The following is a 27,740-nucleotide window of genomic DNA, read 5'->3' on the forward strand; positions in this document are numbered from 1 at the left end:
TAACAAGTTAGTCAACAAGCGCCCTCAAGATAATTTGCATATTTGCAAAAATAAAAGCGTTATTATGAACTATAATGTTAGCTCTGTTCTGTGTCCTATGCTCACGCCGTGACAGTCTGACTGTCATCATACATAACCCCAAGACCCAAAATTAGCTAAATTCAACCATCATTCCTTTATAACGTTACTATGAAATGTAGTGATCATCAATGTTAGAGTTCATGTAATATCAGCTATTATGCATGGTGGTTGTACAGGGAAAACATTATATGCATTGGTGTGCATCTATGGCATATAAGAATCTACACTGAGAATTTATTTGTATTTTTATTTTCTTGAGATAAAACATGTTAATTTCACATGCTAAAGATACAAAAAATGTTTAAAATGGTAAATGGCATCCACCCATTCACACACTGGTGATGGCAAGCTACAGGGGCACACTGACAGAGGCGAGGCTGCCGGACACTGGCGCCACCGGGCCCTCTGATCACCACCAGTAGGCAACGGGTGAAGTGTCTTGCCCAAGGACACAACGACCGAGACTGTCCAAGCCGGGGCTCGAACCGACAACCTTCCGATTACAAGGCCCCGATTGCATTAGAAGTGTCCTGAGGCTCTGGATATTGCAGTTGCATCAGATTATGTCCATGTCCTGCACTGATTATATTGCCATTGGAGGCAATAACATTAGCTAAAAAATATTGTTGACTAGATGGTCAAAACTTTGTATGATAATAATCAGTTTATGCCTTCTTACAAAGCTTAAACTCTCATTCACTGAACAAATGAAAGGGCAGTTGAGTGTGTTTTTTTTCAGTGCTCTGTTGAACTCATTAGTGCCTCAGCTTTCTGCAAGACTCTCGGTCTGGCTGCCTGCTTTCCTCTGTCAGTTTACTGGTTGGACATTTCTCGCATGATTGTTATTGTGGACGACCAGTTTGTGCCAAGACCTGTTAGCGGGCACACAAAGCATATTCTCGTTACGCTTCCAGTCAGTTTTTGGCAAGAAACCATGCGTCAAAGCACAAGATGGATCAGTCTCACACAGATAAGCAGTTGTTTATAGTCAGTGTGTAGCAAACATTAAATATATATAAAAGAAACAGATACTTTTAATATATACTGTATATAGCAACTCACTGTTGATGTCAGTGTCGTTCTTGCATCACTGAATGATGGTGCCAAGTTGTCTGGTTACTGCAAGATCAGCAAATAACCTTACCACCATCCCTACCAGCTGTAACCCACCCACTTACTCAGTCAGGTGTTCAGATCCTGTTCTCTCCCACCAAATTATTCATTATCCTGCCATGTCTCTCCTTGTTTCTCTCACAGCCGACTTGTTCCATTGAGTTTATTTCCATGAACTCAGACTCATAAACAATAGAGTGAGAATATCAGTAACTAATTTAGCCTGGGAACATGTCACACTGAACATCGTTACTGTGATCTTTAAGCATGGTAAACTTTTCATGTTTATTCACTCTTGCTTAACTGTTTATGATGCTTGAGAACTCTAATAAACATTTGTTTTGTGTCATAAGCTCTGTAAACTGCAAGGAGTAAGCAACAATTAATCTAGTGTATAATGTTGGTCGGAAAAAGCAAAGACAGCGCCACATGTAGCACACCTGTCTATCCTGGAAATGATATTATGTAAATGTAAAAGTGAAACTGTTCACGTTTTAGACTTTTCTCGCTCCGATGAACCAAGTCTTCCCTGCTGAGGATGATGTCAACAAGCATGTAGATGACAACTGTGAGTCTTCACACAAACAATATTTGTTCAACATATTGGTAACGATAAAATGTTAATTATGTGTAACCCGTCTGTTTGCAGGTTCCTTAATGTACTTGAATGAAGCCACTCTCCTCAACAATGTTAGAGTGCGGTACAGTAAAGACCACATCTATGTATGTTGTTATTACCATCCACACTAAGCTGCCTTAGCACAAGTAATAATACGCCTGTCCTTTATGCGGCATATGCTTCATCATGAGGCGATAGAGTAACAGGGTTGAGTGTAAAAAACAAAGGATCAATTTTCTTGTTTCCCAGTGGGGAATAGTACCAGCTTGTAAAGAGTGAAGGGAAGCTAGTAGTCATGGTCAGACTGGCAATCCCAGTTCTGACTTCAGTCACTCACTTAGATAATAAGGGACAGCTGGTAGATGAGAAAATTAGAATGGATTATCTCAGCAGCCTTCAGTGGGGTGTTTTTCACTTCTTCTTCCTTTAATTGATTATTAAGACATATTTATTTGTAATATCTAGCAATTCACTCAAATGCAGAGACCCTAATCATGCTTTTATTTATTTCTTCCACAGACGTATGTGGCAAATATCTTGATAGCTGTTAATCCATACTTTGACATTCCAAAACTGTACAGCCCAGATGCCATCAAGTCATACCAAGGGAAGTCACTGGGCACCCTGCCACCTCATGTCTATGCTATAGGTGAGAGCTCACACATGCTCAGTGTTAAAAAGGGGGGTTCAATATATAAGTAACTGAAATGCACATGTATAATGTATTATAATCATGAAGTGTATTCAAACTTGCCGTCTTTTGGAAGTAACTTTTGTTACATGATTCTTTTAAGCTTAAAAGCTGCACTTTAAAAGATTGTCCGTGCCCTGATTTTGCCATTACATTACTACTTATTTTATTTTTGTGTGTTTGGTGTTATGTTTTATTTTAGCGGACAAAGCCTACAGGGACATGAAGGTTTTGAAGATGAGCCAGTCTATCATAGTTTCAGGTGAATCTGGTGCAGGAAAGACTGAAAACACCAAATTTGTTCTCAGGTAAGAGTCCGTATGAATTATTTTACATTCTAGCCCCTGTTTTTCCTTCACATTTGATCTTTTCCTTTCTAATTCATGCGAATATGAAGAATGACTTTAGTTCAAACCTGTTCACACTCCCAATTGCTCCTGTATTGAATTCAAAGAGAGCCATTGGTAATATCTTCGAAATCAAAAACCATGCAGATAATGTTAAAAAGCCTATTGTATTAATAAATTATAATTTCACTATTTAACATAGAACTATCTAAAGTTTAATTAACTATCAAGTTCCCATTTAATGTTGATGGATTCTAGAACGTTTTACCAGCAGTTTTAAAGGGAGAGCTGCTGCTTTAAATCTTAATCTGACTTTTATTTTTAATGGATTTTAAACTTTTCAGATATCTGACCACATCATATGGAAGCGGTCAAGACATTGATGAGAGAATTGTTGAAGGTACTATATTAAAAGAATTCAACACTTATTCGTAATGTATTAAAGTTTTAATAGAGAAGGTGATCTTGAGTGTATTTTTTTTTGCAAATGTCAGCAAATCCCCTTCTTGAGGCCTTTGGAAATGCAAAAACAGTCCGAAACAATAACAGCAGTCGCTTTGGGAAGTTTGTAGAAATCCACTTCAACAGCAAGGTAAGCAATGTAAACGGATTAAGCTCTAGTTTGTTCTGTTTGTTTGTGTTTCATCAGTTTTAAAATTTGCACTGAAGACTTGATTTTTTTCCCTTGTGCTACCAGAATGCAGTTGTGGGTGGATTCGTCTCACATTACTTGTTGGAGAAGTCAAGGATTTGCATGCAAAGTAATGAAGAGAGGAACTACCACATCTTCTACAGACTTTGTGCGGGAGCATCTGAAGACCTAAAGAAGAAATTACACCTTGACTCTCCAGATAGTTTCAGGGTCAGTGGGTGCAGAGGTTTTTATTAATTTGCCAACTGCCAACTGAAAGAAGTTTTTTATTATTATTAATTAGCTATATTGACACTACAAACATCTTTTTGGTATTTTTCTATTGGTTAGCATTTCTGTGGAGGCCCACTAGATGTCACATGAGGTTATTTTTAGCAATGTAATTGTCTTAAATCCAAGACATCCTCCCAAGTGTGATCAAAAGCCCTTCAGTAACATAATAGTTCACAATTGAATTTTGGCTCTTTAGGATGCAATTATCAGCTTAGTAGGGGAGAGAGAGAGTATTAAAGTGTTTACCATGGCTTTTACTTTCCTCTAAATACTCTACAAAACAATGGTTAACAGAACAACAAGCATTTCAAGCTGTTCCCTCAGATGTTTATCATCGTATCAAGTCCCTGAGGCGACACCCACATCAACAGAGGCAATTACTTCATGCAATCCACTACTAGTCAGCTGTGGAGCAATATTTGGAGACAGCAGAGTAGATTTTTTCAGTGATGAAAATCAATATAAACATCCTCAGTAGATTTGCCACCATGAATAAATTGAATTTATTAAAATACTAAACATATTAAAATGTTTCTAAGTGTTTTTTTTCTCTGTTGCAGTACCTGAACCGAGGATGCACCAGATATTTTGCCAGTAAGGACTCCGACAAACAAATCATGCAGAATCGTAAGAGTCCTGAGGTAATGTCGTGTCCTGACTTAATCCTTCTGGCCCAAAATATGAAATAATAATTAAACGTTGGGTATTAATCTGAATTCTGTTTTAACACTTAAATTACCTTTGTAAGAAGAAACAAGGGACACTTTAGAGTTCTTTCTTATGCAGAATGAAAAATAGATATTTTTACGTTCCCAACAGTGAGGAAAGTTCAAAACAAATCCCAGATTGTAGCTAAGAAAGTATATTGCCAAACTGAGTTGATATGCAGGAACTTGTTGATACCAATATTTTATGCCAAGATATGTGAATTTAGCAAATTATAAATAACACAAAAAAATAATGCATTGTTCAGAAGACGTCTAATTAATATGGAACGATTAGAAGTTGGTCCCTTAGGGACTAATTATTATGTTCATTTTACTTCTTGTTTTTTTTATAAATATCTTCTACGAAAATTTCATTCAAAATGAAAGAGTCATGAAGAAAAGCTTAATGAGAACATGTATACTTTGGTTTTAAATGATAGTTACTTGATGTTAGCAAACTGTGTTCTTGCAACAGCCTACTAGTAACAAATTATTAAAATTTATGATTTAAAATAGGTTCTTTGCACCTTATATGTAGTCGCAACATTAGTTCATCCCTTGGGTTTGAACTAATGTTGAATGATTTTAATGCTTGAATGATTCATAAGTCAAACTAGCACTAAATGTCATAGGTGTGTTTGTTTATATGCTTGCAGATGTTTTTTTCTCACTAAATTTTTACTTATTTAATGATGAAAGGCAAGTGAGCTCTGTGGATGTAAGGAAAAGTGTGCATCACTAGTAAATGTGTGCTGCTAATTAAATAATTGTGTATTTGTTTGTTCCCACCACATTTTTGTTATATATAGGACAATAAGGTGATGTTTCTTTCTGTGTGTTACTTTCTGTGCTTCCTGCTCTTTTTCCTATGAGTTTCCTAAACTGAAGACTGACACTCTCTGGTTTTACATGCTGCTGTTTGTAGTTCAAACAGGAAACATGAGCGCTTGCTTCCTCTTCTTTGCGTGTGCATGCCTGGTTTGGATTTGCTTTGGTGCAGATGGTGTTTAAATAGAAATATAAAAAGAATCAACTTCTGCCAGTTATACAGTGCAGTGGAGCATAATTAGAGTGTTTTTTTTTCCCAAAGAAGTACAATTAAGATTTCATTTTGAATGTTCTCTTTTTTTTTTTGAAAATTAACCTTAATAAAACATGAAAAATTAAAGGATTCAGTTCCCATCACTCAACCTGTGCTTCTTATATTAAAGTATAATCAGGACTCAATATTTAGGCATAACTCTACACGCCTTGTTATAGTAACTATTACTATATAATTAATCTCCAATTTAGTTTCCTGATGATTTCTAATAGGTTCTATTTCACTGATTAGATTATTTCACTGTATTCCTGGCCTTTCTGCTTTATTCAGCTGTTACGACAGCTGAGCAGCCCTAGTTTTAAGGATTTCCTGCTTGCTGTGTGCTGCTGGTGAAGGTTCTTTTAACCTGCTGTTGTAAAATGTTTGCGTTTGTTCAGTTTTACCTCATACGTGTGGCTTTTCTATTTAGTGGGAGCTGTTGGGTCCAGTTCAGTTCTAAATCAGATTTACTCATTATACAACATCAAGTTAATGAATTTTCTAGAACATAGATACCATTTACAAATGATTATATCATGATGCTTGAGTAAATCTTGATTTGAGCTGACTTTTTAAACACTTCCTGTCACTTTGTGGTTTCTAACTTTCGTGTCTTTTGCAGCACGTAAAGACGGGCGCACTAAAGGACCCTCTTCTGGATGACCACGGTGACTTTAACAGGATGTGTGAGGCCATGAAAAAGATTGGTCTGAATGACACAGAGAAGCTGGACCTGTTCAGGGTTGTTGCCGGTGTCCTGCATCTGGGCAACATTGATTTTGAGGAAACAGGCAGCTCTTCGGGTTAGATAAACATTATCTGTGCAATACCTTGCAAAACATTTAGAATAATATGAAGTCATTTTCAAGAACTTTGACTTTCTGTGTGGGGTAGGGATTTTTTTTTGCTGTAGCTTTTTTTTTTTTAATGCTTATCTTCTCAGAAGCAGTTAGTCATTTCTGAGACCAGCATCGTCCATTTTTACCTTGCTTTTCTGTTTTCTCTACTTCACAGGATTTTTTTACATTTCAAAATATGCCATTAAACTCAATAAGCTGCCCATAGTAATGAGCAAAACAAATCAATATCTATTTACTTTTTTATTGAATCTTAGCACATGGAATCCAATATGGAGTTTTAAGAAAAGTGTCACCACAGATAAATCTGGAGTTGTGATGAAAAAGAGCATCTGTTACCCGAGTAAACATGAGCTCTTGTTCCATTTATTTTTCTTCCTCGTTCTTTCTCATTCTGTGTCTATAATCAAAATCTCTGTGAGTGTACTTTCAAACTCCTCTGGGTGCCCAGTTTCTCTCTCACTTCAGTACAGTTCTCGCTCACACAAACACCTTGTTAGAACACTTATTCATGCTTGGTGCTGCTATAAATCAAATTCCCCGAAAAGTTAGGACACTGTAAAATATAAATGAGAACAGAATGATTTGCTAATTTATTGCTATTTACTGTATCATTAAAACATGAATTTGATAGAAGCAACAAATATCAGAAAAGTTGGTATAGCTCCATGTTTACCACTGTGTAGCATCCCCTCTTCTTTTAGCAACAGTCTGTAAATGTCTGAAAACAGAGGAGCAATATTGCTGAGATAGGAATGATGTTGGTTATCTGATATTGGGTACTAGCTGTTTAACAGAGTTTTCACTGTCATTTCTTCCATTTAATGATGCATCAAATGTTTTTAGTTGGTGAAAGGTCTGGACTACAGGTGGGTCAGTTCAGCATCCAGACTCTTCTACTATGAAGCCTTGCTGATGTAAGAGAATTGCTATGTGGTTTCGCATTGTCTTGCTGAAATATGCAAGGCCTCTGAAAAACATGTCTTGATGAGAGCATATGTTGCTCTAAAACTTTATATACCTTTCAGCATTGATGGTATCTTTCCAGGTTTGCAGACTGCTAATTCCATCAAAGATGCAGGCTTTAAAACTTGATAACAAGCTGGATAATCCTCGTCCTCTTGAAGATGCGGAGTCTGTATTTTCCAAAAAGAATTTCACATTTCAATTCGTCTGAGCACAGAACAGTTTTCCACTTTGCTTCAGTTCATTGTACATGAGTTTTGACGCAGAGAAAATGGCAGCGTCTCTGGATCGTGTTCAAATATGCCTTCTTCTTTGCATGATAGAGCTTTAACCTGCAGTTTCAGTGACCTGTATTCACAGACAGTTAATTATGGTGTTCCTGAGCCTGTGATTTCCACAACAGAATCCTGTTTTTTTTTTTTTTAATACAGTGCTGCAAGAAGGCTCAAAGATCACAGGCATCCAATGTTGACTTTCAGCCTTGTCTCTTACACACAGAGCTTTCTCCAGATTCTCTGAATCTTTTCATGATACAGATAATGAGATATTTAAAGTCTTTGAAATTTTATGTGTGGGAAAAGTATTCCAAAAATGTGCCATAATTTGTAGGCAGTTTTTTCATGTATTGATGAACCGCTAACTTTTTTTCCCTTTTAGAAAGCTGTCTTTTTAAACCCTTTTGTTATCTTGTCCCAACTTTTTTGAGATATTTTGCTGGCATCGATATCAAAATGAGCAAATATTTTTCTTAAAATGCTAGATTTTCTCAATTCAAACATTTGTTATGTTCCGTTGTCAGTAAAATAAGGTCTTATGAGATTTGCTTGTAAGATGCATTTTGTTTTTACTTACACTTTGAACAGCATCACTTTTAAAATTAGATTTTACTTACACCTTTCTTATAGTATGATTTGGTTGAGTTTGGTTGCCAAAAGAAAACTCAGAAAAATGAGTCTTACAGTTCCAGTTAGCAGATTATAACGACGTAGAGAAGAAGAGTCTTGCACATACAGAACGACAGTTTGCTATAAAAAGTCCTTTTTAATGCTTATGTGTGTTGCTATTTGTCTTAGGTGGCTGTGTCCTGAAGAATCAGTCCAACGACTCTCTTCAGTACTGTGCTGATTTGTTGGGCCTGGATCAGGATGACCTACGCGTCAGCCTCACAACAAGGGTGATGCTCACTACAGCAGGGGGCGCCAAAGGAACAGTTATCAAGTAAGAGGACCGGCACAGTTTTGATCGTCTTTTTTGAGTGGTTTTGTTTAGAGACAAAGTTCATTTTATTAGGAAGCCACAGTCGTTTCAAACAGTCTGAAGTCACTGAACTGACTGAAGAAATATACTGCAGATAAAATATCTGTAGTCAGGGAAAAATTCAAATAAGACCCGGGCAGTGGTAAGATGGGCTTTGCTCTACTTATCCTGACAGTGAACAAAATCGAATTAATATAACTAAGTCAGTTGCAGCCTTGTCTATTTGAGTACACCAGTCGCACAAATATATATTAATACTTTTTGTATAGTAGTATTTTAACTAGTCAAGCTTTGTTATTGTGATTTTTTTTTTTTGTCGGGTTAAATAGAGCATGTTCAGACTAGAATATGGCATTGGCAGTGCTCTTGTGTCATTTTTGTGATGATGTGGTGTTGGAGTGATGGGGCCAGGTTTGCTAAATTAATATTTCAGGAGGGCCAGATGCTGGCCTGGCCTGGAAGTATTTTCGCCACATAAATAATGCAGCCTGTATCTGAGGAGGCAGGGAGGGGAGCATGGCTGCAGTACAGTACAAGCCCGGGTGTCAAGGGAGCAGGTGGAGATAAGAGGGGGGGTTGGTTTTGTCATTAAGCCTCAGACAAATCCACCCTGGCCCTGTAAGGCTGAGGATAACAGAGGGGGCGTTGAATGCATTGGGGTGTGCATGAAACACTGCAACAGATAAAAACGCCTGTCACTGAGATAAACTGTAAAGATCTCATGTGTTTTCCCTGCAGTCTATTACTGCTGTTACTGTTTGTAACGGATAAGGGCTTTTTGGATTGGGTTGGGTGTGTTGAATATCAAAAGAAAATAGAGGTAAAGATATGGCAAGTGCGAAACCTTTTTATTTGAAATTCATCTGCTTTCCAGCTGGGACTGCCGAGTTGAACTCTTAGCCACTGTGGAGCTGCACTTTGTCATCAGTCCCCTCTTTAAATATTTAAAAATAAAGTTTAAGTTCAAGGTTCAGATTTTAATTTGAATATCTTGTCTTTGGCACAGAATTCCACATTTTTAAGAATAACCTGGAACAAAAGGTGGAAAGATACTGGGCAGCAAAAAGTGTCACATCGACGCAACAAAACTTTTGGTTTAATTATAAAAAGTAAAAGAGGGAGGTTTAATAAGACACAGGCATGTCCCAGTTTTGGACTGTGTCAATGCCCCACTTTGTGTCTCTCTCCAGGGTGCCTCTAAAGGTGGAGCAAGCAAACAATGCCCGCGATGCCCTGGCCAAGGCTGTGTACAGCCGCCTCTTCGATCACGTGGTCAAACGAGTGAACCAGTGCTTCCCCTTCGAGACCTCCTCCAACTTTATTGGAGTGTTGGACATTGCTGGGTTTGGTAATAATATACAGAAAAAGATCTAAATTTACTGTATGATTTCTTTTTTCTACTGGCTTTAACATTTCATCCACTAACATAAAAACATTTCATTTTCTTAAATAATTGAAATGTGTGTTTTCTGTTTATTTCTTCTTAGAGTATTTTGAGCATAACAGCTTTGAGCAGTTCTGTATCAATTACTGCAATGAGAAACTGCAACAGTTCTTCAACGAACGTATTCTCAAGGAGGTGGGTGAGCCCTGGGTGAATTGAGTTGATTTTGGGGCAGTTTACTTCTTTATCCTGGGAAACCTGCCACATCATGTCACTGATAAGCCAAACTTACTGACTCTTTCATGAGGCAGGTGGAAGTTGTTGGCATGCTAAGCTTTTCTTTTGTTTCTTTCTCTGTTTTCTCACTTTTATCTTCACCCCCATCTCTCTCATATTCATTAGAATACTAATTTCTCAAGGGACACGATAACGCATGTTTCTCTCCTGTGATCTCTTAACGTTATTCTCTTCCAAGGTCTCCAATTAGTGTGCCACAATTCTGGCTTTAGCCTCTTTCTCGTTATCTGAATCACATATTGTTGGTTTGATGTTTCTATTTGTTTTTTGGTTTTTGTTTCTTTTTTGGAGATGGATATTGTTATGGATATTGGATATTGTAAGGCCACTCAGAATAATCTGAATTAACTTTTACAAACTTGTAGAGTGAGTCTTGTTTTCAGTGTTGATTTTTGATATTTGATCATGTTTTTACAGGAGCAAGAGCTCTATCAAAAGGAAGGGCTGGGTGTGAATGAGGTGCATTATGTTGACAACCAGGACTGCATAGGTGAGTCTGTGCCAGCTTCTTTGCTTTGACCACATCTCCTCCTGAAGCTGATAAAATGGCTGATTTCAGCTTTTTCCAAATGACCAAACGGGAACTTTGTCCTGTGATGAAGCATTCGTAAAAGCACCACCCAAAATGTGCTAATATCTTTTGGAAGAATGGTGTTTAATCCCTCCAGAGACTTTATGTTGCTTTGCTTTTTTTCTTTAATTTGTTACCTGGTATCTGTCCGTACCTTGGATGGTTCTTGTAAGTGAAAACAGGTCGATAGACTGACACTCTGGGGCATCATAACCATGAAGTGTCGCCTTTGAGAGCTTGCACTGCAAAATAGCAAATGTACAGAGATTGTTGTGACTCTCTGTAGAGCTCACACACCACAAATGTACCGAGGTTAGTTCAAGTGTAACATCAGCTCACCCACATGACATTAATTTGGGCCATTCCTCTAGGCTTCGCGTCACAGCAGTGAAAATACACCTGTCAGGGGGACAAAAATACCGACTTCTCATTATCCTCGGAGCTGGCACATCCCTGTGTCTGAAGGGAGCAAGCGCGATGAGTATTTGTGGGTTTCACTGCCCTATTGTGCTATGAGAATACAGCGAAATGATACCCCCCCACCACCACCTTGTTGTCGTTGCCTATGTCCTCGAATGAATCCTCGAATTAATGGGATGAAGTAGTCAGTGTATCAAGGTGAAGCAGTTTGATTTGTATTTCAAAGGCTGTGATTATTCAGGTGTGAGGTTAACTGACAGCCATGAATAACATTTATGACTTGCAAATGACCGTTTGGGTTGGCCATTAATTCACTCATCAATCTTCAGGATTTATGCACAGGTGCTTGTTCATGCAAATTTTTTTTTTTTTTGGAGGTCCTTGGCCATTAGATTATTTTCCAAGCGCAGGATGTCAGATGAATAATTCAGTTATTTGGCTAAATGAGCATCCTGACGAACATTTTGTGCTCTGAATATTCATATTCCAGATATGATAAGCAGTGGAAATTTCCAATAAATCTATATCGAGGAACAGAGTGTTTTGTGATTTCTTTCCAACTTGTTTCATTATTGCTTTTGTGATTTCCACATTATTCTACGTGAATGCTCTTTGTTGTTTCTAAAAACGTTTTTAAATATTTTAAATTTTAAGGATGAATGGATATCACTTGCTTTGAGATGTTAACATAAATTATTTTTCAGATTTAGTCAGCTAATATTTAGGACAATAGGAATGAAAGGATTGTTATTCACAAAAATTCTGTCTGGACTTAATGTCACAATGCTGTGGCTGATGGACAAATATTTGACGTTTCCAGATCTAGTGGAAGCAAAGCTGACGGGAATCCTGGACATTTTGGATGAAGAGAACCGTCTCCCACAAGCCAGTGACCAACACTTTGCACAGGCTGTTCACAGCAAGCATAAAGACCACTTCAGACTCACGGTCAGACTTCATCCTTATCCTTTCTCTCTTTGTTATTCACTTTTCCCTTCTTTTTTTGCTTTTTCTCCTTTGTTCTCCTATTATTCATTCTATGTTAGACTAAAGACAGGACTGTCATTGTAATCATTTTTACTCTTCCTGTTTGTTACAACACTTATGTGAATGACGCACAATCTTACTCCCTCCATCTGTCGCTGCCTTTGCTGCTATTGTTTGTCACTTCGCCTGTATTTCTGCATGCATGAAATCTTTTTAAATATGTTGCCTTGACACTAGTTCGGGCTTAAGATAAGAGGAGGCTGCTTGCAGCCACACTGCATTAGGGATAGTTGCTACTCAGATATATAGATATAGATATTAATAGAGAGAAGAATTTAATCCAAGAGCTAAACTCTGCTATGCAGTGTACATAGGCTCTTAATGATGTTCATTTACTAACCTAATGCCCTGTAAACCCTGTAAAAAACTTGACTTGCAAAGACATTTCACATTTAAAGTGAAATCATCTGATCCAGGTTACACCTGTTAAATAGCTAATGATGAAGATAAAGAAGACCTGATGACTCAATCGTCATGTGGACAAACAAAAGTCTGCTGTAGACACGATGATGGATGGGTTTAATATGAAATCAATATACTGTATGTGTTTTAGCATGATATGATTTACTTTGATCGTTTCTGTCTTAGGTTCCCAGAAAGTCAAAGCTGACCATTCACAGGACTCTCCGGGACGATGAAGGCTTTATCATCAGACACTTTGCTGGAGCAGTCTGCTATGAAACAGTAATTCTTAACACTCATTATCACGTATGGCTATTGGGACTGAGTTGTACTGACAAGATCCAATATGAAAATATGTTTCACCTCTATTTTTACACGTTCATAAGTATTTTTTGGTATTTTGCCCCCAGTACACCACCACAGTGGAAAGCACTTCTATGGCCAGAGGAGCCCTGTTCCCTTGTTATTCCATGGCAAAATGTGAAGATAAAAGTTCTGGAGACAATTCCAAGTATTGAACTTTTGTTCCGTTAGCTGCTCGGTGGAACTAAGGTCTAGAATCAAGACACATCTATTCATGAATGTCATGAATGGAAAGACAGGGGCTTAGAACAAGGAGCAAACCACTAGTTACAACCAGGAACAGGAAAGCTAGATTAGACTTTCCCATGAAAACACCTAAAAAGCCTGCACAGTTTTGTAAAAACTCTCTGGACAGATGAGACCAAGATGAACTTGTAATAATGGTAAAAGAAACATATGGATAAGCAATGAAGGGGTTAATGATATGAAGCATAGCACATTATTTTTCATACTTGTTGGAGCCAATGTTATGGCATGGGCATTAAACCCTGTCAGTGGAACCAGGTTACTACTGTTTATCAATGATGTGACTGTTGATAGAAGAATCTCTCTGCTCAGATTCAGCCAAATGCTATAAAACAGATCAGCCAGAGCTTCACAATCCAAATGGATAATGATCCAAATCATTGCAAAAGCAACCTGATAGTTTCTCAAGGTAAAGAAATTGGATATTCTTCAGTAACCAAGTCAGTCGCTTGACCCCAAACCAACATGCACAAACAAGAAGCAGCTGAAGGAGGCTGCAGTAAAGAGCAACGTCCTGTCTGAACAACTGAAGGGAGGAAACACAGTATTTGGTGATGTTCATGGGTTCTATACCTAAAGGATTTAAAACATTCATTATATTAATATACTATTTGGGCCTTTGAATAAAAATGACCTCAACAGTTTATTCAATGCTTTTGTTACACCCCTTAAATAAAGCTGAATGTCTGCTCTTTCATCACACCCTTACTGTTTGATTTAAAGCCCACTGTGGTGGTGTAGAGAGGCAAAACTACAAATACTGTGTCATTGTCCATAATTGTTAGTAACATATAAGCATGACATATTAAGCACGCGGCTTGTTATTTTTATTTATTTTTGTTATTGGTTTTTTCACAATTATAAATTTTTTAATGCATATGATAGATAGTTAAAAACATTATTATCACAGTGAATTAAAAACACACGTGTTGTCCTGGTACAACATGTTCCATACGTTTTACTGACTGACACATCCTGCATTGGGTTTGACTTCTATTAATATGTATAAAGGTCTTTCGTGATTGTACATGTATGGATTTGTCTGTGTGCACTCTCAGATTCGGTTTGTGGAGAAGAATAATGATGCCCTCCACATGTCCTTGGAAAGCTTAGTTTGTGAATCAAAAGACAAATTTGTTCGAGAGCTGTTTGAGAACTCCAACACCTCCAAGGACTCCAAACAGAAGGCGGGGAAGCTCAGCTTCATCAGCGTTGGGAATAAGTTCAAGGTCAGAGTGACGGTTAAAGGTAGTTTCTTGACTGTTAGAAAAAGTCCTTGAACATAAACATATCATAACTACACGTGAACAAAACCCCTTAACTTTACCAAAAAATTTAAATATTGCACTTTTTCATACCAAACACTAAGGCGCTATAATATTTCATATTATTGTATCACATGTCGTCCAAATTAAAGATGAAATGCTTTAATTTTGACTTTTGTGCATCCTGGAATTTTTCCACGGTTTCATTATGTAGGTTTACATTTTGAATTTTATTTTCTTGATTTAAGAAATTTGTTGTTTTGGACTTTAAAAGTAAAAACACAATTATCACTATCCTTATTAGGTTTCAGATTTGTGATTTAAAAAAATAAACCAACTCTAACATCCAGACCTTTCCTGTGACTTTTCTCCTTTCCACTCTTCTTCTCATCCCTGTTTCCCTTCCTTTATTCAAGGTCCCCCTCTTAGATATCCTCCAGTCTTCCAATTCTTTCCTCTGAGAAATCCTTCCTTGGTGGATAAAGCTGGATAAAGTCAGCTTGAGGTATACTAGAGAGGAGTTAGAAAGCAGGGCTAGTGGAAAGAAATAAAAGAGAGAAGAGATGAGACACTCGGGGTTTCACACAAAAGCGAAAGTACACAACTTTCAAGTGCATTTCTTACGTATCACAGAGACCAAAGTAATACAAGGCTGCTCATGACTTATCTCCCAGCTCCATGTGTTGGGCTGTCTTTTTCGATGAATAAAAAGTGTTTGTGCACCATTTCAAACCTTTACATCATCGCACCATCTTTTCAAAGTCTCTGAGTTTGTGTATTACTAACGTAGCTTCTTTGTCATCATCACTTATTCACCAGATGTGGACTCAAGCACAAGGACTGTGTGCATCTTACACACTATTTTACAAAGAGATAAACAGCTAGATTGTGTTATGGGGAGAGAAAATTAGAAAGATAAATATCCTTTGTTGTAATGATCAGTCTCTTTGCATAAAAGAGATGCACGATATTTACTGTGCTTTGGGGTCTTGCATGACTATATATAACTGCTCCCCACCCTGTACGTATTCTCCAGCATGTGTGTCTTGGCGACCTTCACCACAAATACCCAAAATAAAAAATAAGCATTTCCTTTTGTCTGTTTTAACACACAGACACAACTGAATCTGCTGCTGGAGAAGCTTCGTAGCACTGTAAGTAAAATTTACATCTCTGTTTCGCCGTCTATTTTCTATCCTTTTTCTCAGAGTCTAAAAACATTATTACAGCCTTTGTGTTTACTGTGCACACAAAATGGATGTTATAAAATGCATTTTGTGTATGTTTGACCAATATTTCCTAATTAGTCTTTGTTTTAACAGGGTTCAAGTTTCATCCGCTGTGTAAAACCCAATCTGAAGATGGTCAGCCATCAGTTTGAAGGAGCTCTTATTCTCTCCCAGCTGCAATGCTCAGGTAAAACCAAAACAGTGTTTTGATTAAATAGTTATAATTTATAATCTTTAAGAGAATTAAAATACTTCCGTGTTTAGCTCCACTGTTAATGGAAGAGTTTCAACAGGTTAGTCTGACTTGCTCTTTGAAGCACTTCAGATGGTTTCAAGGTGGAAGTGGGATTATGTCAGTGATTGGCTCTGAGCCTTTTTTTATTTGCGGTGGTAATGGGCACAATAACACTTGAAGTCAAGTGGGAGTCTACATGTATTGTGATATTTGCAGATGATATTGTGAAATGTTTCATTCTTCTTGGAGACGAGAAGAATAAATGTCACTAGAAGAAAGACAGATGAGAGGGAGACAGGTGGAATGGTGAAGATAGACGTAAGAAAGGTGGTGTTGTAGTTGTAGTTTAAATATCTGGGATGTTAGTACTCAAGAGAGGGGAAGAAGAGAGTGCAGGAGGGGCGGATTGGATGACAGAAGGACAGCAGCAAGAGTGAAAGGTTTTCTGGATGGTAGTGAGATGTGCTATGGTGTTTGGAGATGGTACTAAAGAAAAGGCAGGAGACCTAGCTGGAAGTGCCCAAGTTACAGACTCAAGATGGTTTGGACATGTACAGAGGAGGGATAGAAAAAATATTTGGGTAAAGGTTGCTGGTGTTTTCAATAATTAATGTCAATATAATCCTGCAACAGCCTTTATGAATGAGAACACATTAAAGTAGATTGTGCTATTGTGCCCCTCTTGGATAGGCATGGAGGTTTTCTCACATACATGCATGTTACCCGTCAGGGATGATGTGTTTTTCTGATTACTTTCTCTCTTTGTGTGTTTCTCATGATTAGGAATGGTGTCGGTGTTGGACCTGATGCAGGGGGGCTTCCCCTCCAGGGCTCCTTTCCATGAGCTTTACAACATGTATAAGCAGTATATGCCGGATAAGCTTACACGGCTGAATCCTCGGCTTTTCTGCAAGGTGGGCTTAAGTTGAATAGTTTTCTGTTTCACTGAAGAAATCCAGCGTCTACAGTCGAGTTTAAACAACAAGCTAATCTGTTTAAAGTAAATCCTAATTAGTTGTGTAATTTGCAATGCAAAAAAAAAGGCACACTGACCCACTTAGGAAATGATTAACAAATATAAACAGTTTAGTAGCCTGAAACCCTGCACTTATACGATATTGTTGAGTGATTGAATGTTGTTCTTCTATTAGGCTTTGTTCAAAGCTCTAGGATTGAATGATAAGGACTTCAAGTTTGGACTGACAAGGGTGTTCTTCCGCCCCGGAAAGGTAAAATATTAATGTTGTAGATCATTACATACGAATCTGTTAGCCATAATATCTTCATTAATACTAAATTTGACTGAATTATAACTTGACATTTGGCTGTGTGTGTGCGCCAGTTTGCCGAGTTCGACCAGATCATGAAGTCTGATCCAGACCACCTCGCAGAGCTGCTGAAGAAAGTCAACAAGTGGCTGGTGTGCAGCCTCTGGAAGAAGGTCCAGTGGTGCTGCTTGTCTGTCATCAAACGTAAGTTCATTTTGTGAAGAATTTAAAATAAGTAGCCAACCAGCTTTAGATATGCAAGCAATAATATTTGTAATATAGTCAAATAATTTCAGTTTTCTTTGTGTTATGTCATTCCTCTGTTTTTGCTGTAGTTTATTTGAAATCATTTACCATCTTTTAAGGAGACTGAACAAACATGAAATTACTGTCGAACATTAGCAGCCTCTTTGTAGCTTAAATAGAGAGTCCCTTTTTGCTGCCGTACACTTCGTCACCTGGGTTTGTGCTTTTACACTGATTTTTCTTTCAGAACATCAAATGAAGCAGCCTCCAGCAAGATTGAATAGTATTCTAAAAGCAGTTCCTTGTACCATTACAGTCAGTGCCAAGCTATTGATTTCCACAATTTAACAAAGTGCAGGCTGGCTTCTGTGTGTATGTGCAAAAGCATAAAATGAAATTACATGGCAGCTATAACAGAACGCTGCCTCTGCTTGACCGCATACTCTGTGGGTAAGTGGCCTGAGTAAATTTATACCCCTGGTCCTGGACATTATTTCCTTCCTGTGATTTCAGTGCTTCATCTTATTATCGCTGCTTTGTTTGTGTGGGTGAGCAGGTGAAAGAAAGCTTTTTATAGTGTACTGCTGCTGGTTAATAATAGCTATTATAGTAGTTTGTGCTACGGTGGCCCTGAGAGGCCAAACGGACTGCAACTTCAGAAAACATTTGCAAGAAGAAAAATGCTGCAAAAAGAAAAATGCTGCAAAAAGAAAAACACTGCAAAAGCACACAAAACACAATGGAAATGTTTCTGGGGAGGCAATAACCCGACGGACCAGTTGCACGAACCAAAACATGTATGTATGGCTGTATCCCAATTCAGGGTCTGCAGCCTTAACGGTCCTCAAGGGCCGCGTACTCAAAGACTGCTGAGGCCGGAAGTGCGAGGCTTGTAGGCTTGTGAAATGGGACGGTCTAGCCTCCGTCGCGCTGCCCAGGTTGCCTAGCAACCATGATACTAACAGCTGGAAACGTTTCATACAGCTTTGTACATTTGTTTCTACATGAGCTTTGTGTGATTTGAGAAGTATCTGAGGCTGAGACCACAGGACTGTAAAACATGATTGTTGGGCTTCATTTCTGTACTGAACAGTCATTTAAGATTAGCTAGTAAATAACAATTAGCTGATGTTGTTCATGAGACTAAAGTCATCTCACTTTGGTAATGTAAATATAATATGGCCAATATTATAGTTATTATATTAATCATTATTAGTTATTACAGCAGTGAGTTTGAACTCCGTGTCAAGTACAGTAAAGATTCAAGTTGCATTTATTTATATTTCCTATCACCTTAAATCTTCACTCAAAGACAAGTATCTTTGACAGTGTGTATATAGATGTATCATATATAAGAGACAAATATTGTTCGTTTAATATGTTGGCATTACTAAATTTGGCTCAATGCTTACATATATGTATAAAAAGAAAATGTACGAGCTGTGATAACTGTTTCTGATAGAATGAAGAGTAGACTGATATATTAAATATTCCTTTATTGGGTGAGAAAATCAGACCATGTCATAACTGCTTTAAGTCATACAGAATAGATATCAGAGCCTTAAACAGGCTGACGTCTGTTAAATGGGTCAAACTGGCCAGAAAGTATACAAACACATAACATCCTTATAGAATATGATGTAACACTATAGATCAACTTACCCCAGAATATATAAAGCATATAAACAATTACAGCAATATGATGCAACAAACACAGCAGTGCTACTAATCCAAAATACTCAAAGCTTCATAGAACTGAATCAAACATTTGTTTTTAGCTCCATTCTGCTGCTGATACATACTTTAGGTTTCTGAACATTAAACTTGTTGCTGCCTTTCGTAGTGTGTAACTTGAAGTCCCTGAGTACTTTCTCCCACACTGAAAACACTGGGATGATAACATTATTTGAACATTACCTAATAAGACTGATTCAGGACAGACAATTAGTTATGTTAAACTTTTCCAGCAGTCCTTCACAAACAGGGAACAGTCTGTCTATTCTCTCCATCTGTCAGCTGCTGCTGGCTCTTTCTCCTCCTCTTCCTCACACACTGCTGAGTTTGTCCTGGTGGATCATCAGGGGTGCAAAGCCTCACAGATGATGTGCAGCAGTGGGTCCCTCAGTCTGTCCTCACTCTGGACAATTGCAGTTGTCACACATGGAAATCAAATGTGTGCAGGATTCAAGCACAAGTGTAACTTATAAATACATGTTCATACTTTTATTCCACAACCAGAGAGAGAGAGTGCAGGACAGACAGACAGGTGGCAGTCTCAGGTGTATACACTGCTACAAAACAGCACAAAAGAAGGAGGATTTAGTGTTTATGTTATTATGAGTGCTCACTCTCAAGGTTTTCTGGTGTTTATCTTTTAAAGTATTGTTTTTACTACTGCATTTCATATTTTATTTGATTCTTCAAAACCTTGTCCTTGCATAACCTATTACTAGAGCAGGATTGTTATGCCACCAAGTACAAAGATGTATAAAAATTATATAGGATTTAAGGTATGCAGTCATTGAAAGTAGGTTTGATTCTATGCTTTGTGAAAAAGTATTTTCTTTCTTTTTAGTTAAGAACAAGATGAGTTACAGAGCTGTGGCCTGCATCAAGATGCAAAAGACTGTCCGCATGTGGTTGTCTAAGAAGAAGCATAAGCCACGGTGAGTCTCCTCCTGTTGCTGGGACCCAGAACTTATACAAGCCCACAAACACATGCAGCATCATTTCTGCTTTTCTGTGCAATTTGCTGTCTTTTTTTCACTTTGCACTCTCAGTTTGCTTTTTCTTGAAACTGGTTCACACTTGGTAGGTTTTGATGGCTTTCCTATATCAAGCATGTACAAGTTTAAATCAATCTAAAAAGTCATCAGTGGACTGTGGAGAAATGGAGTGTCACTATATGGGAAGTGTCTCATTGTACATGTGTTTTCAGATAGTTCCTTGCAATGAGATTTTGATTGAGAGTGGGTGAGTGGCAGTTTGTGCACAGGAAACGTTCATGCTGGCATTCACACATTTATATCATCAGTTCCACAAAAGAACTGAGAATTGAGTTCATGTGTAATATGCAAATAAAATAAATCCAAAGATGAGGAAACATTCATTGATCTTTTAATTCCTTTCAAGTGCTAAAATGCAAAGGCATCACTTTCTTTTCACATAAATGAGGGATGTAATAAAAGAGAGAAAACTAAAATGCATTTTCCTCAGTTGGACTAAATGAGGTCTTTAACAGGGTTATTTTATTAGCGGTCATTATAATAAAACTCTTATGCTTTCATTTCTTAGTAATATACTCATTTGTAAGTCTGCATTTTTATCACGGCCCACAGAATCGATGGTATGGTGAAGGTTCGAAACCTGAAGAAACACATGGAAAGGTTCAATGAGGTGGTGAATGGGCTGAAGGAGGGAAAACAGGAGATGGCCAAGCAAGTTCAGGAGCTGGCTGCCGCCATAGATGCTCTGTTAGCGAAGATAAAGGTGAGGACTTTTAATTTTTGGTTCAAAGCATAATAGACTCTGAGTTTTCTCTGTATGTACTGTATGTGGGATATTTTGTTCTTTTGAACTATGTATTTTAGGTAAGGGAAGATTTTTCAGATCAGATAGATTGTTTGAAGCCTTACTGCCTCATATTTATTGTATATTGCTACCTGCATGCAGACTTTTAGCTCTGTGGCACTTTTAGACGAAGACCTCATCCTGGAGTTATACACTATAGTCTGTCTTGCAGTGGCCATTCTCATTTTATCCTCCAGAATCAATATTTTCACTCACCTGAGGATAAAAAGAAGAGCTTGTAGAGCAAGATTCTTCTTCTCTCCAATAATTTAATTTAGCGGGGTTGTTTTTCTAAATGATTGGACTTGGCTATTGAAATCCCAGCCCTCCCTGTGCAATAAACACCCACTTTATTGGACCCTCTAGGTACAGCAAATCATCCAGATATCTGGGCACTGTATTCTCCAGTAGTTTTGATTTTCTCTTTGGTAGTGGCCTGTATCTAATTAACAAGTTAGAGAGCTCATAGGTTCCTTGAAGTATCCTGACTCACACTAAAGAACCATTGACTCCTAGCTCTTTCTCCCCCCTCTATCCAAATAAGCCACTCCGCCCTCCTAATCTTGATTTGTTAGCCTATTAACACCCCTGCTGTTGACACTTACGGTGTTCTAAGTATGTAGAAGTTGTTTATGGCACGACATCTCGTTGTGAATAATGCATGAGATGCCAGTGCCTGTCAATCAGACCATTGTACAATAGGGACAAGACCTTGTCATCTTCCCTCCCTGTGATGCTGTTAGTGGCTCATTCTTATGAATGTGCACAATATGGTGACCTCTTCTCCCCCTGCTGATTGTCTGACAAGTGCGTGGAGAAGTGGGCATTGTGGCTGTGGCACTCAAGTGACACGTACACACAATGTCAGTCAGTGTCTAACTTGTAGCCACATGGGATGGTTGTGCTATGGAATCAGAAAAGTGTGGCAAGTTTGGGCATTTGTGACTCTTCTTTATGATTCAAATTCAAATCAGCACAGGGCATATTTTCATTCTAGCACACTCATGCTAGCCTGCTAACATCCTATCGGCATTTGATCAGTTTTTAATACTGATAAATACATTGTGAGAGCCATGTTTGAACTCCACTCAGACCTGAGGCCCAAAATCTGATGGTTGAACAGCAGAATAAAAACATGTATTTCTACTTTATCCTTTCCAATCATCCTTTGCTGTTTTGTTGAACAACTAGACCACACTGATGACCAGGAAGGAGATTGACACGGAGTATCAAGGACTGGTGAAACGTTCAGAGCAGCTGCTTGCTTCCATGCAAAAGAAGAAGCAGGAGGAAGAAGAGAGCGAGAGGCTGAAATGCATCGAGGACGAGATGGAGAAAGAGAGAAAGAGCAGGGAGCAGGAAGAGCAGCAACGCAAACAGGAGGAAGAAGAGAGACGACTGTAAGTGCTAAGTGCAAAATTACTAGTATATGTGTTTGTGTATAATGTACATTGATTCTCCTAGTATTGCCTTGGGAGAAACAAACTTTTATCCCCTACTCCACACCAAGAAACCAGAAGAAGAAAAACTAACAGTCTAATTTACGTCCACTCATTTCATACAGAGTGGAGTACAAAGAAGAGCAGATGGGTAAAGTGCAGACAATGTTTCAATTGGCCAAAAAAAGCGTAAGTGCAATAAAAGCTGCAGGGAAGTTAGTCCTGCACAGAGCTCTAACAGCTCTCCTGAGAAGCACAGATAAAACGCTGCAAGGTTAGATGTAAAATAAATATGTTCAACTCCACTCAATCGTTTAGCAACCAAAATGTGATTATTAAACACAGTTTTAGTGTAAAACAACTGTGACTCAAAAGACAATAAAAGACAAAAGTGGGGTCTGTGCTTCACTGATGTGGCACACTGGCCTCTAGAGCAATCAGCCTGGGGAGGAAACATTTTTTGACACTTTCAGAAATGTTGTTTTTAGTAAATATTCTGATTTTCCTTTTTGTCTCAACATTTTAGGAAAGCAGAGATGGAGCTGAAAAGAAAGCAAGATGAGGAGGACAGAAAAAAGAGAGAGGAAGAGGACAAGGCCATGCAGGTTTGGAAAATTTCCCCATTGAATACTTCTGTGCTCTTCTGTTGAAAAGTAAAAACGTAAAAATTGGAAAACTAACAACTACTAACTTCTTCAAAATTCTACTTTAACTCCACTGAATGAATTTAATGAAAGCCTTGCAGTTTTTATTTAAGCTTCTTATAAATGACCTGCACTCCACTGCAGTGGCAGACAATTTCAGTCCTTGGATTAAAATAAAAAATAGTGCTTTACTGGTTGCACTCATAGAATCGTGTGAAAAAACAATTTTCACAGTCCTATGAAAAATTAAGTCCTGCCTGTGATTCAGTTGCTTGTGTAATAATTTGAAGTAACCCTTTTCAGTATGTTTTTGTCTGTCTCTCACATCGCCGTAGAGGAATTTTGGCCCACTCATCTGTACAGCATTGCTTCAGTTCATTGAAGTTTACAGGCATTCATTTTTGCACAAATCGCTTAATGTCCCGCCATGGCATTTCAATCAGATTGAGCTCTGGGCCATTGCAACACTTTGATTCTTTTCTTTTTCATTTTGTTGTAAATTTGCAGCTGTGCTTAGAATTATATCCCTGGTGTATGATCTAGTTTGGGCCATGCTTTAGCTGTAAAGTAGATGGTTTCAGATTTCACCCTAGAATACTTTGAAATAGAAAGGACTTTATGATCAACTCAATGACTGCAAGGTGTGGATATGAAAGAAGCTCTAAGGCTACGTTCACACTGCAGGCGAAAGCGCATCAAATCCGATTTTTTTGACCCTATGCGACCCATATCCGATCATGGTATGACAGTGTGAACGGCACAAATCCGATATTTTCAAATCCGATCGGGGTCACTTTCGTATGTGGTACTAAATCCAATACATATCTGATGTTTTAGAAAGCGACTGCTGTTTGAATGGTCATGTCGCATTAAATCCGTCTTTTACGTCACTGAAACAAGACAGATGCCGATTATCAGCGCCAGAGAAGACATCATTTCTGGCCATTTAGTGTAGATGTCAGTGAAACTGTTAGGAAGACAACGTTGGAGAAACGTGAACATTTTATTTGTTCTGTATAATCTGCAGATTCTGACAGAAATCTGCAACTATCCTTTGAAGCACCGCTCCTCTCTAAAACAGCAATAAGGATAATTATTAGGCCATATGTAAATAACAAAATAACCTTATAACTTTAAGTAAAATTGGGAAACGTAAAGTCCGAAACAAGTCTTCATTTTAAGGGCCATCAGTCAAACAATACTGTTTGGTCTGGGTCTGAACAGAGCGCGTTGTGTGTGACGTCTTCTTTTGCACATGCGGGCCGCTTTGAGGGTTCACACTAGAGCGCGTTTGCTGTCACATTTTATTTGTAGTGTGAACAAGCAGACAAAAAAGTCGGATTTGATCAAAAAATCAAAATTGAGCATTAAGACCTGCAGTGTGTACGTAGCCTAATTGTCTCCTCTCCACCAATGTGCTTGAGAGTTGGTATGAGGTATTTATGCTGATATGCTATGTCTGGGTTTTTGTGCCAAATATGGAGCTGTTCATTATGTGCAAACATAAGATTATTTGGCTCAAACTTAATTATTCCAAAATAAAATTTGGTGGGAGGTCCACTCCTGGAAGGTTTGTGCTGTTGTGTTAACACACACCTGAATGCTCCAGACAAAGACAAAGCAAAATGCTAAAATCGCTGCTTTCATAGAAGTGCTCACAATTCCTAATGATCAGTTAATGAGGTGCATTTGATTAGTATCACCTGGCTGCTACTTATGCTCTTAATTCCTATAGAAGCTGTAATGGTTACTTAGTTTTTCACTGAGTGAAAACTTCTTTTTCACACAACTGTGTAATAAACAGAGCAATATACCGGCTTCACCTTAAAAGCCTATTTTTAATATTTGATTTCGAGCAAAGGTGTTAAAATTGACAAATTACACACCTAAAGCGATGTACCTCCAAATAATGTAGCTCCAAAGCCATGGAAATGGCTCTAATGTTTCCCCTTGCTGGCAAATGCTGCCTACAGCTGTAACATTTATTTGCTGTTTGGTGTCCTACAGCAACAGCTGGGTCATGACATTGGTTGGACTCCCAGTGGATTACCCACAGGGTCTTGACTGATGACTCCACTTCTGCCTGGTTTCTGTTAACTAAACTAGTTAATCCCACCTTGTTCTGTCCAGTGTTTTATTATCATGCCCCTTAATCTCATCTCCACTTTGCCACCTTTTCCAGCTCTATGTGTTTGCTGATTTTTGTTTCAGTACTGTTTATCCGTTCTCTCCTCTGACCTTGATGCTACACCATTTTTTTTCTTTTTCAGGTCTATTTTTATATCTCACCTTTCCTTACTTTTCATGTCTAAAGCCGCCCTGACCCATCCTCCCATTTTTATTCACCCCAGTCCAGTTGGACATCTGTATGCACTTTTTTCCCTTGAAGTGAGACCCGGCTGTCATAAGCCACATGTCCAAGAACACTGTTTGGAAAACTGGTTTGATCCACAGCTCAGACTTCAACAGTAAACTTTCCATGGGTGTCTGCTGTGACTTTCATAGAATTTGGCTTTATGTTCTCTGCTATTTTCAGCCATGACACAGCTTACCCTAGCACAATATCTCTCACTTCAATTCTGCAGAGCTTATTTTCTTGAAGGAACACCGCTCAGACAAAAACTTCCCATGTGGTGTTCCTGTAGTTCGCTGTTGTATAATGAATATTTTTCAGCACAAATAACTTTGGTAATTTCTGCAGCCATTTCCTTTTCCTTTTTCTGTCTTTCTTTTTTTTTAACTTGGTGTTTCTTGTGAAATAAATGAGGGTGTCAGTCAATGCCTCATTTTACAAACAATACATTCAATTTGGTATATTCAGGAAACGTTGTCAAAATCCCGAGGACAGTGCCAAAGAGTATGTATTGTTTCGGGTGTTCTCCAGTCGAGTTTCAGCCCTCGTGCTTCACTCTGGTCATGTAACACAGCTGCCACCCTACAATATGAATAATGCAGTATATTCTCACCTGGAGAGGTATTCATATTTAAAGCTCCTCAGAGAAAAGTATGCAATGAGGACTTCATTAGAGGCTTTCTATAATAAGACACAGGAGAAGAATGCACACTATGCAGCCTATATACATGAATATTTATTGATTTGTTGATTTATGTTACAGCTTTCTCTTAGCTAGTTAAAATGAAAAAATGAACACATAAAAACCTGGACTTTGAATTTGGGTCAAGTCTATAAAAATCTCCCAACTTTTGAATGTTTCTCAGTTGTTTGCTTTGTTCTGTCTAGACAAATAACCACTAAAGCTTTATTAGCAGCCCAAAAGGTGGATAAATAACTCTAATCAGGCTTGGGCACATTGGGCAAACACATCTCTGTGCTGTCTGGTATATAATAGTATTATAATATAATTAGTATTATAGTATTTTGACTGGAGCTAGGTTTATCGACACATTAGGCAGATGAATTAAGTACTGTGTTACGATACTTTTGTGTTTATGTGTCCGTTTACAGGCCGAGCTTGAAATCCAGTTGGCTCAGGAACGTGAGGAGCAGGCCCAACGTGCTGCCGTACTCGAGCAGGAGAGAAGAGACAGGGAGTTAGCCATGAGAATCGCTCAGAATGAGGCCGAGCTCATAACTGATGAAAGCCAGATGGATGCAGCCCTGCGCAGGTAATGTATATGTAAAGCACAGTGCCCACATTTGCATACAGATGTATTCTGTACACAGTAAATAAGCACTATTGACGTCAGTTTGCTTGTGTAACTGCCTTTTCTCCTGTTGCTGTGTTTTCTCCCAGTGATGAGTTTTTTTCAGATCTTCCTATCTCTTCATCCTCAGCCAGAGCCATGTAAGATATCAGTGCAGCTTTCCGTAACTGCCAGTGTCCAAGTGTACCTAACACCAGCAGTAGTGATTCACTCACTAACTCCCTTACTCGCTTAATTGCTGTCGTAGTCCTGAATCGCTAAGTCGCTTAAAATATCTGCAAGATTATAGCAATGATGCAAAAACAACACACAAATCTGTAATCCTTATTCTGAAAAAAACACTCCAGTCTAATTTTTTGATGATCTGCATGATTGCTTTTTCTTTTACAAAAGCAAATTTTAACACGAATCAGAAGATAATTCATTATATGTAATCATAATTACCCATAAATTAATATGGCACACTAAATCATCAGTGTCAGATGAGCGCAGTATCGGATCTTTTTGTTTCTGCAGGGGTTAAACCATGACTGCAGCCTTCATAGTGCTGGTGTGCCACACAGACTGAACATACTGTCCTAAGCGATGGGTTCTGATTTGCATGCATACAGTAGTTTATAATTTTGTGGCAGTATGACTTACTCCACTGTCGCTCTGTATTCTAACTGGTGGTGTCAGCGGCTCTTAACAAACAAAGTTTTTAATGGTAAAAAAAATTGGACTGTATTAATTCTCTAGTTTTGAGAGTGTTTTCAGTTAGAGAAGTTTAACCAAAATATGATATATCCTTCCCAAAATGTTTAA

At 38.2% G+C, this 27,740-nt stretch overlaps 1 protein-coding gene across 4 annotated transcripts in view; it reads left to right on the forward strand.

Annotated features, from left to right (window-relative positions):
* Nucleotides 1-27,740, forward strand: part of LOC102298846 (unconventional myosin-VI) — a 37,982-nt gene that overhangs the window by 4,077 nt on the left and 6,165 nt on the right. The window contains exons 3-30 of one of the 4 annotated variants that reach the window (XM_005925735.3): nucleotides 1,693-1,762; nucleotides 1,844-1,917; nucleotides 2,333-2,462; nucleotides 2,707-2,812; nucleotides 3,196-3,251; nucleotides 3,346-3,443; nucleotides 3,549-3,713; nucleotides 4,337-4,417; nucleotides 5,293-5,301; nucleotides 6,187-6,367; nucleotides 8,461-8,605; nucleotides 9,835-9,992; nucleotides 10,132-10,223; nucleotides 10,743-10,815; nucleotides 12,137-12,264; nucleotides 12,952-13,047; nucleotides 14,433-14,603; nucleotides 15,755-15,793; nucleotides 15,962-16,055; nucleotides 16,887-17,017; nucleotides 17,255-17,332; nucleotides 17,446-17,575; nucleotides 20,193-20,283; nucleotides 20,956-21,106; nucleotides 22,379-22,587; nucleotides 23,153-23,231; nucleotides 26,737-26,897; nucleotides 27,026-27,076. In XM_005925735.3, coding sequence (XP_005925797.1) covers nucleotides 1,693-1,762; nucleotides 1,844-1,917; nucleotides 2,333-2,462; nucleotides 2,707-2,812; nucleotides 3,196-3,251; nucleotides 3,346-3,443; nucleotides 3,549-3,713; nucleotides 4,337-4,417; nucleotides 5,293-5,301; nucleotides 6,187-6,367; nucleotides 8,461-8,605; nucleotides 9,835-9,992; nucleotides 10,132-10,223; nucleotides 10,743-10,815; nucleotides 12,137-12,264; nucleotides 12,952-13,047; nucleotides 14,433-14,603; nucleotides 15,755-15,793; nucleotides 15,962-16,055; nucleotides 16,887-17,017; nucleotides 17,255-17,332; nucleotides 17,446-17,575; nucleotides 20,193-20,283; nucleotides 20,956-21,106; nucleotides 22,379-22,587; nucleotides 23,153-23,231; nucleotides 26,737-26,897; nucleotides 27,026-27,076 — 3,047 coding nt within the window. The remainder of the gene's footprint in view (nucleotides 1-1,692; nucleotides 1,763-1,843; nucleotides 1,918-2,332; nucleotides 2,463-2,706; nucleotides 2,813-3,195; nucleotides 3,252-3,345; nucleotides 3,444-3,548; nucleotides 3,714-4,336; nucleotides 4,418-5,292; nucleotides 5,302-6,186; nucleotides 6,368-8,460; nucleotides 8,606-9,834; nucleotides 9,993-10,131; nucleotides 10,224-10,742; nucleotides 10,816-12,136; nucleotides 12,265-12,951; nucleotides 13,048-14,432; nucleotides 14,604-15,754; nucleotides 15,794-15,961; nucleotides 16,056-16,886; nucleotides 17,018-17,254; nucleotides 17,333-17,445; nucleotides 17,576-20,192; nucleotides 20,284-20,955; nucleotides 21,107-22,378; nucleotides 22,588-23,152; nucleotides 23,232-26,736; nucleotides 26,898-27,025; nucleotides 27,077-27,740) is intronic. The other 3 variants (XM_005925736.3, XM_005925737.3, XM_005925738.3) reach the window with 3 other exon arrangements.

This window comes from Haplochromis burtoni, unplaced genomic scaffold (genome assembly GCF_018398535.1).
Source record: "Haplochromis burtoni strain Fernald_Lab_line unplaced genomic scaffold, NCSU_Asbu1 Contig_86, whole genome shotgun sequence".
Classification (NCBI taxonomy): Eukaryota; Metazoa; Chordata; class Actinopteri; order Cichliformes; family Cichlidae; genus Haplochromis; species Haplochromis burtoni.